At 36.2% G+C, this 10,819-nt stretch overlaps 1 protein-coding gene across 36 annotated transcripts in view; it reads left to right on the top strand.

Annotated features, from left to right (window-relative positions):
- Positions 1–10,819, top strand: part of LOC101885863 (ankyrin repeat and SAM domain-containing protein 1A) — a 134,530-nt gene that overhangs the window by 66,594 nt on the left and 57,117 nt on the right. For 30 of the 36 annotated variants that reach the window (XR_012398911.1, XR_012398908.1, XR_012398905.1 and 27 more), the window contains one exon: positions 6,482–6,545. Coding sequence is in view for 11 of the 36 variants with exons in the window: in XM_073939597.1 (XP_073795698.1) it covers positions 6,482–6,545 (64 nt within the window). In the remaining 25 variants the exon portion in view is untranslated. Of the gene's footprint in view, positions 1–3,865; positions 3,917–6,481; positions 6,546–10,819 lie in introns of all 36 variants that reach the window. The other 6 variants (XR_012398887.1, XR_012398900.1, XM_073939588.1 and 3 more) reach the window with 1 other exon arrangement.

The raw sequence follows: 10,819 nt of genomic DNA, 5'->3' as shown, positions 1-10,819 counted from the left end.
ATTTAGAGTAAACAACTGCAAACATTTAGTCTTTAAAACACTGTAAATGAGTGTAAACCTCATATGCAGATATTCTGACTCTGATTGGCTGTTTTCCTCTCTCATCTCTCTCATATTTACTTCTCGTTGACTTTAAAAAAGGGTATTAAGTGTATATTTAGTTCTCGTTGGCTTTATTAAGGACTATTAAGTGTATATTTAGTTCACGTTGACTTTATTAAGGACTATTAGGTAAATTTTTAGTTATCATTGACTTCATTAAGGACTATTGCGTATATATTTAGTTCACGTTGGCTTTATTAAGGACTATTAAGTGTATATTTAGTTCACGTTGGCTTTATCAAGGAATATTAAGTGTATATTTATTTCACGTTGACTTTATTAAGGACTATTAAGTGTATATTTAGTTCACGTTGACTTTATTAAGGACTATTAGGTAAATTTTTAGTTATCATTGACTTCATTAAGGACTATTGCGTATATATTTAGTTCACGTTGACTTTATTAAGGACTATTAAGTGTTTATTTAGTTCACGTTGGCTTTATTAAGGACTATTAAGTGTATATTTAGTTCACGTTGGCTTTATCAAGGAATATTAAGTGTATATTTATTTCACGTTGACTTTATTAAGGACTATTAAGTGTTTATTTAGTTCACGTTGACTTTATTAAGGACTATTAAGTGTTTATTTAGTTCACGTTGGCTTTATTAAGGACTATTAAGTGTATATTTAGTTCACGTTGACTTTATTAAGGACTATTAAGTGTATATTTAGTTCACGTTGACTTTATTAAGGACTATTAAGTGTTTATTTAGTTCACGTTGGCTTTATTAAGGACTATTAAGTGTATATTTAGTTCACGTTGACTTTATTAAGGACTATTAAGTGTTTATTTAGTTCTCGTTGGCTTTATTAAGGACTATTAAGTGTATATTTAGTTCACGTTGACTTTATTAAGGACTATTAAGTGTATATTTAGTTCTCATTGGCTTTATTAAGGACTATTAAGTGTATATTTAGTTCACGTTGACTTTATTAAGGACTATTAAGTGTATATTTAGTTCTCATTGGCTTTATTAAGGACTATTAAGTGTATATTTAGTTCACGTTGACTTTATTAAGGACTATTAAGTGTTTATTTAGTTCACGTTGACTTTATTAAGGACTATTAGGTAAATTTTTAGTTATCATTGACTTCATTAAGGACTATTGCGTATATATTTAGTTCACGTTGGCTTTATTAAGGACTATTAAGTGTATATTTAGTTCACGTTGGCTTTATTAAGGACTATTAAGTGTATATTTAGTTCACGTTGGCTTTATCAAGGAATATTAAGTGTATATTTATTTCACGTTGACTTTATTAAGGACTATTAAGTGTTTATTTAGTTCACGTTGACTTTATTAAGGACTATTAAGTGTTTATTTAGTTCACGTTGGCTTTATTAAGGACTATTAAGTGTATATTTAGTTCACGTTGACTTTATTAAGGACTATTAAGTGTATATTTAGTTCACGTTGACTTTATTAAGGACTATTAAGTGTTTATTTAGTTCACGTTGGCTTTATTAAGGACTATTAAGTGTATATTTAGTTCACGTTGACTTTATTAAGGACTATTAAGTGTTTATTTAGTTCTCGTTGGCTTTATTAAGGACTATTAAGTGTATATTTAGTTCACGTTGACTTTATTAAGGACTATTAAGTGTATATTTAGTTCTCATTGGCTTTATTAAGGACTATTAAGTGTATATTTAGTTCACGTTGACTTTATTAAGGACTATTAAGTGTATATTTAGTTCTCATTGGCTTTATTAAGGACTATTAAGTGTATATTTAGTTCACGTTGACTTTATTAAGGACTATTAAGTGTTTATTTAGTTCTCGTTGGCTTTATTAAGGACTATTAAGTGTATATTTAGTTCACGTTGACTTTATTAAGGACTATTAAGTGTTTATTTAGTTCTCGTTGGCTTTATTAAGGACTATTAAGTGTATATTTAGTTCACGTTGACTTTATTAAGGACTATTAAGTGTATATTTAGTTCTCGTTGACTTTATTAAGGACTATTAAGTGTTTATTTAGTTCACGTTGACTTTATTAAGGACTATTAGGTAAATTTTTAGTTATCATTGACTTCATTAAGGACTATTGCGTATATATTTAGTTCACGTTGGCTTTATTAAGGACTATTAAGTGTATATTTAGTTCACGTTGGCTTTATCAAGGAATATTAAGTGTATATTTAGTTCTCGTTGGCTTTATTAAGGACTATTAAGTGTATATTTAGTTCACGTTGACTTTATTAAGGACTATTAAGTGTTTATTTAGTTCTCGTTGGCTTTATTAAGGACTATTAAGTGTATATTTAGTTCACGTTGACTTTATTAAGGACTATTAAGTGTATATTTAGTTCTCATTGGCTTTATTAAGGACTATTAAGTGTATATTTAGTTCACGTTGACTTTATTAAGGACTATTAAGTGTATATTTAGTTCTCATTGGCTTTATTAAGGACTATTAAGTGTTTATTTAGTTCTAGTTGGCTTTATTAAGGACTATTAAGTGTATATTTAGTTCACGTTGACTTTATTAAGGACTATTAAGTGTTTATTTAGTTCTCATTGGCTTTATTAAGGACTATTAAGTGTATATTTAGTTCACGTTGACTTTATTAAGGACTATTAAGTGTTTATTTAGTTCTCGTTGGCTTTATTAAGGACTATTAAGTGTTTATTTAGTTCTCATTGGCTTTATTAAGGACTATTAAGTGTTTATTTAGTTCTCGTTGGCTTTATTAAGGACTATTAAGTGTATATTTAGTTCACGTTGACTTTATTAAGGACTATTAAGTGTTTATTTAGTTCTCATTGGCTTTATTAAGGACTATTAAGTGTATATTTAGTTCACGTTGACTTTATTAAGGACTATTAAGTGTTTATTTAGTTCTCATTGGCTTTATTAAGGACTATTAAGTGTTTATTTAGTTCTCGTTGGCTTTATTAAGGACTATTAAGTGTATATTTAGTTCTCATTGACTTTATTAAGGACTATTAAGTGTTTATTTAGTTCTCATTGGCTTTATTAAGGACTATTAAGTGTATATTTAGTTCACGTTGACTTTATTAAGGACTATTAAGTGTTTATTTAGTTCTCATTGGCTTTATTAAGGACTATTAAGTGTTTATTTAGTTCTCGTTGGCTTTATTAAGGACTATTAAGTGTATATTTAGTTCTCATTGGCTTTATTAAGGACTATTAAGTGTATATTTAGTTCTCATTGGCTTTATTAAGGACTATTAAGTGTATATTTAGTTCACGTTGACTTTATTAAGGACTATTAAGTGTTTATTTAGTTCACGTTGACTTTATTAAGGACTATTAAGTGTTTATTTAGTTCACGTTGACTTTATTAAGGACTATTAGGTAAATTTTTAGTTATCATTGACTTCATTAAGGACTATTGCGTATATATTTAGTTCACGTTGGCTTTATTAAGGACTATTAAGTGTATATTTAGTTCACGTTGGCTTTATCAAGGAATATTAAGTGTATATTTAGTTCATGTTGGCTTTATCAAGGAATATTAAGTGTATATTTAGTTCACGTTGACTTTATTAAGGACTATTAAGTGTATATTTAGTTCACGTTGACTTTATTAAGGACTATTAAGTGTTTATTTAGTTCTCGTTGGCTTTATTAAGGACTATTAGGTAAATTTTTAGTTATCATTGACTTCATTAAGGACTATTGCGTATATATTTAGTTCACGTTGGCTTTATTAAAGGGTATTATGTGTATATTTAGTTATTGTTGACTATTGAAGGCTTCCTATCAACAAAAGTTGGTTTTCTCCTTGCAGAAACAAAGACATTCTCTCATTATCCCATGGAGACATCGGCCGCCACAAAGAGTAAGACACGTCCATCTCTGCTGCACCTCTACGCTTTACTGTGGTCTGCGGGGTGTCTTTCCTCATGACAGTAGTTTAGTGGAGGTGGACTTACTGTGTCTAAATCAGCAATATAAAAGTGCCTTTTTATCATCTCAGTTCATGACTTATCTGTGATTTTTAAAGGGATAGTTCACCCAAAAATGAAAATTCTGTTATTATTTGCTTACTCTTTTCTCGTTTCAAACCTTAATGAGAATTAACTCATCATGAAAATGCAGCATTAACATTCTGCCAAGTATCTTATTTTTTTATGTTCCTCATAAGAAGTTTGGAATAAGGTGAGAGTGAGTAAATCATGACTTTTTTATTTTAGTGATCTGCTATATCTGTCAGCCTCTAGAAGTGTAGTTTTGTCAGTGTCTCCAGCGGATCTCTCTGGGCCAGCTTTTCTTGGCGGTGGTGGCAGATCTCGGCTCAATTTTTCTGTCTAGCGCTCTGTTTTTGACCTCTCTTCTTTTGATAAGCTATTGCTCGGCAGCACTGCTGTCAAGTGCAACTTTTGTCAAGTTAACTTTTTTTACCAGCTCATTTATATTTATCTCAGATTTGTGCCACATACTGCATTGATTCAATAATACCCCATTAATAAAACCTAGAATCAGAAGATCCATTATTGACCATATTTGGAATGGTTGTGGGTACATTTTTAATCTGTATATCCAGCGTTTTGCATTCTAGAGCTGCTCTAATCCATAGCTGGTGATGTTGTTGCCTAATATTGCAAACATTTCAGCTGGCTTTGACTGTGCTGCGTCTCCCATTTTCATAATAAGAGCCCCACATTTAGAGTAAATTTAAGGCTGCTTGTCCACTGAAACATTATTGCATTGTTGCAAATTCACGTTTTTGCTGCACATTATAAGTTTTTACTCTGTTGCTATGATGCAATGTATTCTCACTGTAGCAAAACAAGTTAAAAGTCTTTAGCAAATTATTTGTTGACACTTAGCCTCATATGAACTTTGATCAACTTAAAAATAAGGAAGGAATATAATCATTATTATAATCTCAGAATGCAGCCTGGTTCCTGATGGTCCCCTGTTTATCTGGTCTGGATGATGTAAAATGTGACCTAAAATACATGCAAATCTTGATGGCATGCTAATAAATATCACTGTAAGCAATGCAACAATCTGTTTTACACTCACAGTATTTACATATGAAAGAGTAAGCAATGGTGTTCGAGGGTCACAGTATGGCCATTTCCATATATTGAACACTTATTATTCAACTATGTCTATGTATACTCAGATTTCCTTCATTGGACACCTCTGACACATTATCCCTCCAATTAAAACACTTTCTATGCAGCTTTTTTCTTTTTAAATGCCATTGTCTGCACATTACGTAACTCCGCCGCTGCTCTGAAGAATTACCAGCTGCTTCCACACATCAGTAGATTCATCAAAATGCTAAACACGAGGATCTTAATCTCGCTGTTTTTGAAGTTCTTCAAGATTGCATTAATGAATTCCCACACTGAAATGATGAGCCGGACTGTGCTGATGTTACGTAACCCATGTCTTTTGAGTTACTGCAGCATTCTGTCAATCAGTGGAGGACGTCGTGATCAATGAACGCTGACTCCAGTGAGATCCAAGCAAACTGCATCTCGTTAGACTTTTCCAACTTCCCCGAACGTCCAATCGCATTGATATAAGCAGATGCAAGCCATATCGTCTGCTTTTACCCTTACGCTGTCTTGTAGTCAGCAAGTCGGGCTAGTGATTGATGAGGGTGGATGCTTGAAATGACAGCCTGGACATGTTGTACTTCTGTTCTCTGCATGTTTTTTCCAGTTTCTCAGGATGTCTGGGTGGTTCTGTCTTGGGTATCTGGATGTAGAGTGTCCTCTATGGGTTATCTTTGACTATATCGGTCATTTACAAGTCAACCTAGAGAAAAACAGTTGAGTTTGAACATTTTTGAGTCCATTCAGGCCAGTTCAAGGTTTGGCAGGAGCATTGTTATCTAGCTGGGGAGTATTTTGAAGTACTGCCTAATATTAATGCGGCAGTCATGCAACAACAGCAAATTTCTTTGATATTTACGCCTGAATTAGAGTATAGTTCCAAGCCTTTTCATTTACTGCGAGTCTTAATACACAATTTAATTGCAGAAGAGCCAAGCTTTAAATAGGAAAACTATCAAATTTTTAACGTTTTGAGAGATGCTAATGGTCTAATCTGATGCAATGATTTATGCTAAGCTAAGCTAAAATGATTCCTGATTGGCTAAATGAATTAAAAATGGTAAAACTCAACTGTTTGCCTCTAAGAGAGTTGCAAGAAGAGCTTATTTCTGAAAGTGGAGTGTTCCTTTAAGTGCATGATCCTCATAACCTTGGGATGATAGATGGTGTTTTCTCAGCCGGAATTGCCTGTGCATTAATTCTTCGTCTGCTCTGCTGGGAAATCATGAATATAAAGTGTTAACATAAATAACATGTCTTTTTCCCCCAACATTGCACCGTGGGTTGTGTCTTCATGGGGTTGTTTCATTATGTTTATTTGTCTCTTACAGATTGAGAAGATCATGACTCTGATTGGTGCTGGCATTGACTTCTCCAAAGAGCAGGACTGCACAGGTATGTGATCGCTTTCATTTTCATTTATACTAATTTAGGCAAAGGGCACAGCGAAAGTTTAAATCCTAATACAGTGTTTTGGTAAAAGTAAATAAATAAAATCAGTAATGATCTTAAACAACCTAAAACTGAAATTATTAGTCAACAGTGTAATATTTTAATCTCATATGAGCTAATGTAAGGGCCTGCTGTAAAGCAGATTGACCAGTCGGGTGCTGTACAATTGCAATTCTTCACAGGCAGTGTTGCCAAGTCTGCACTTTTCCCACACAAATGTAATAAGACTCTCTGAATAAGTGGATTTTCCTTTGGACCCAACATTAATGCAGGGGGACCACTCTGGAATGTGACTGAGATGCATATGGGTTAGTTTTATGAAGACCTGGCAACCCTGCTCATGGGCAAAGACTTACCAGAACAATGTACATTATATTAGTGACTTGTTATTGTAATTATTAGATGTCATTTAGACACAGTGATTCCCTAGGGTTTATTAGGAGACTTGGACAAAGATTCAACATCAACATAACAAAGCAGACTGTCTGTAATTGAGAGGGGGGGGGGCGTTTGTTATAAGAGCTGCTCATTGTTGTCAAAGATCATGTGTCTTTGCTTTTGCATCGGCTCCCCTATGAAATAAGACCTGACCGAACACTTGATGATGGCCAAGGCCAGGTCCAGAAGAGTTATATTAGCCAACAGAGGATTTGGTGTTGCTGGCCCTTTAAAAGGAGAATGAGAAATCCCAGGATGCCCCTGAAGGACGAGAGGACACTTGAGAGTTAAATCAATGTATGCGGAGGCGCCTGGTGATCCCGCATTGGTGATGCGTGACCTTGTTCTGTATGGAGGCAGCTTATTGACCCCTTCTCTGGAATTAACCAAACTACAGCAATCCAGACCGTCACGCTTGCTGTAACCTAGATAGTGCACAAACGAATAGGGGGAAACTGCTGCTCTTAAGTTGAACTCTTGAATAGAGCACTGTTCTCATGTCACTGTCATCTTAAATTCTGCTAACACTGTTCGTTTCTGCAAGGAGTCTTTGTGTTCCAACTGGGTTCACTGGCCCGTATAGATAGAGGACCAGTCCTTCCTCTGTCCTTTAGTCACATGGCACTGCTTCTGACCTCATTTCCTGTTTCCTGCGGGCATCCTACTTGGACTTGACTCATGCTCCTGCTTTTTAGCTTTATAAGTGGTGCTCTCTAAAGCCAGCGATTATTACTTGTGTTCATACTTGATATTAAGGTCTTTTAGCCCAAGCATTGGACATCGAAGTGCAGTTCATGCTAAGGATACAACAAACTGTGTGGGTTGTTGAGCAATAGATCGATTGTCATTCCAAGATTTTTGGTCAATAAATAAAAGAAATCTAGCAACCAGCATTGATCAGTGATGACTACTCCAAGTCTACTGCAAGGATGTTCAATTCAGCTCATTTAGAGGCTGCAGTCCTGCAGAGTTTAGTTCCAGTCCTGCTCCAACAAGCCTGAAAGACTTAATTAGTGATATTTAGTGTGTTTAATTAAGTCTAAAGCTGAATTGTGCAGAGATGTTGCTCTCCAAGACTAAAGTTGAACTCATATGATCTAGTGTAGGGGTGCCCAGTCCTGTTCCTAGAGATCTACCTTCCTGCAGAGTTCACCTGCAAACTTGATCAGACACACCTGTGTTTGATTACCAAGTGCTCTCTCAGATCCTCCTTAGTTGGTTTGTGTTTGATCAGGGTTGGAGCTGAACTCTGCAGAAAGGTAGATCTCCAGGAACCGTATTGGGCACCCCTGATCTATTGGGTTAAAATTAGGCCCAACCCAATTTTGTCAACATTTACCCCTTTTACCTCAGCTATTGAAACAGAGTGAGTCCCCCTCCAACCAAAAGAGAATCAAGACACCTCTACCTTTTCACTTGACCTCACCTGCCCCATTTAGATTGGCTGAATTACACTCGAGTGTGCTTTTCTGTTTGGTGCGGTTCGTTTGGGCTGGTGTGAATGCAGTAATTGCATGCATTTGATTACAGTGCTTTAGACAACTTCTGAAGTGACATGGAATAGGCCTTCACCATTACAAACACTGTTTTCCAGCTGTGTTTGTACTTCATTCACAACATGTATGATTTGTCTGAAGTGATGCATACAATCTATTTAATATACAGTGATAGCGATCCAGTCACTCAGCACACTAGTCTCTTCATACTAAACAGACCTTGCTGAGCCAGATCTTCAGCCTCTCTTTGTTTACCCAAGGGAGATTTATGGAAATATTCATGCACATTAGTTCTGATCAGAAAATATGAAAATTAAGAAAATATGCTCAATGACATGATGTGGATGTTGTTGATTTCCTTAAAGCAGACACCAGAGGCCCACTGCATGCACAGTCTGGATCCAACCCTAATCAAAACACCTGAAAAAGATCATCGACATCTTTAATATTGCTTTAAACTGAAGTTAAGCTCTGCAAACTATCCTCCCTCCACTATTGAATTGGAAGAACTTGGTTTAGATGGCTCTGCACACGTCTTCATTTAAAGGCATTTGTATCATCAACCTCATAGTGTTTCATTTACAAGCTTCTTGCAGCAGGACTTGGCAGATTGTCCGTTTTGTTTGTGTCTAAGTGCGAATAGGTGCTAAAATATTAACGTGCATGAGTGTCAGGGGAATTAGAAGAAGGAACTGCCCTGCAGCTTGGCAATAAACCCAGATAGACACCCTCCAGCCCAGCAGCTCCGCATATGCCTCTGTGTTTGTGCTTTGCTTTCGGAGTAGACCTGGTTTAGCTTTGCGTATCGTTTCCTTTTGAATCGATTCCTCTAGAGATATGGTCCTGATTGGGTAAGTGAATGGGACAATGGTTTGATTAGACAATGCACAGCAGGCCAGCAATTTCTTTAAGGGGAAAAGAGAGAAAGGCAGGGAGGGGAGGATCCGGAGAGAGGGAGGGGAGCTGGAGAGAAAGGAGGAGACGGAGCATTAGCGCTGCAGAGCAGACTTGACAGCGTCCGGTTGAACAAGGAGACCGCACCTTCCATACTGAAGGGATTACTGCTGCGTTTCTGACAACATCCATACTCGCACAGCAAGTTTTACATTCTGTGGAGCACGAGTCTGCAAACATCCCACTGACCTTGCATTACTAATTCAGCATCGCCTGCCATGCCTTTTGGAGATAGAGGGATATCAATATACTTGAACGCTACTCTTAGGATTAACTGCGTTGGAAGTGCAGCCGGACATTTACACGACTCTGGGATACTTTGAAAAGCAAGTGCTTTCGCTGTTGGGAGTCTCTGATTAAGTTCAATGACTCAGGCAGATGCGAGATCTCTTGACATCATTGGTTTTCTGTTCACTTTTAATTCTGTTTGGATTAAATCAATTGCAAGTGCAGGCTTATTGGTGAGACATATGATCGCTGCTTTTAAATTTAAAGCTTCTGCATCTAAATTTAGTCAAACAGGATTATTTGTTGAGGAATAAAGTTGTCTTCAAGAATTAGTTTTCTTTCTAATTTTCAGTCGTGAGAGATCCTTGTTATTCTTCTCCTACCGAACACTGTTGCTTGAATTCATGTACCTTTAGACCCTGAAAGCACAGAGTGACTTTGTACAATGCAGTCACGCAATCCTGCCTGGCTTTTAAGCAGTGCTATCATGGAGATTGGATTAGAGGTTAATTTGCATGAGGATGAGGAGTGAAGAGTTTCCAGGCTCCGCTAGAAGACTCCCATAGCAGTGTTCAGTCACTCTTAGCAAATCAGGGGAATGTTTAATAAGTAATAAGTGAGAGTCCCTCAGCATCAGATTATGCCATCGGTTGAAATTGCTTGAGCGATGAAGACACAACCTGCTTGTCATTATTAGTGATAGTAGAAGATATTTGCACCTACCTCCACATGGACACCGAGGGAAGGAATTACAAGCTTTCCTTCATTGAGTTTTATTAGTTTCCCCAATCTCCTCTTTCCAGCTGAACAGCCCAATCAATCAAAGCCCTCGAGGATGGATGTGCAAGCTCACCTCTTCAGGAGCTGCCTTGTCTAGGATTATAATAATACAGGCTTCATTACAATGGGGATTGAACGCTTCATCATTTGTCACTTTCTATATGGCATAACCAAACCTTCAGTTCTGAGGGGGATATCCAGACTCAACCTTTGATAATTGCTGGTCTCGGGACACATGTTTGTTCATAGTAACTATACTAAGACCTCTGAAGTACAATTTGGGACACAATGTGGAGTCTAAATCTGTGATCAATCTCTTTC

The sequence above is a fragment of the Danio rerio genome, chromosome 23 (genome assembly GCF_049306965.1).
Source record: "Danio rerio strain Tuebingen ecotype United States chromosome 23, GRCz12tu, whole genome shotgun sequence".
NCBI classification, from domain to species: Eukaryota; Metazoa; Chordata; class Actinopteri; order Cypriniformes; family Danionidae; genus Danio; species Danio rerio.
This window is presented reverse-complemented; position numbering and strand designations above follow the sequence as displayed.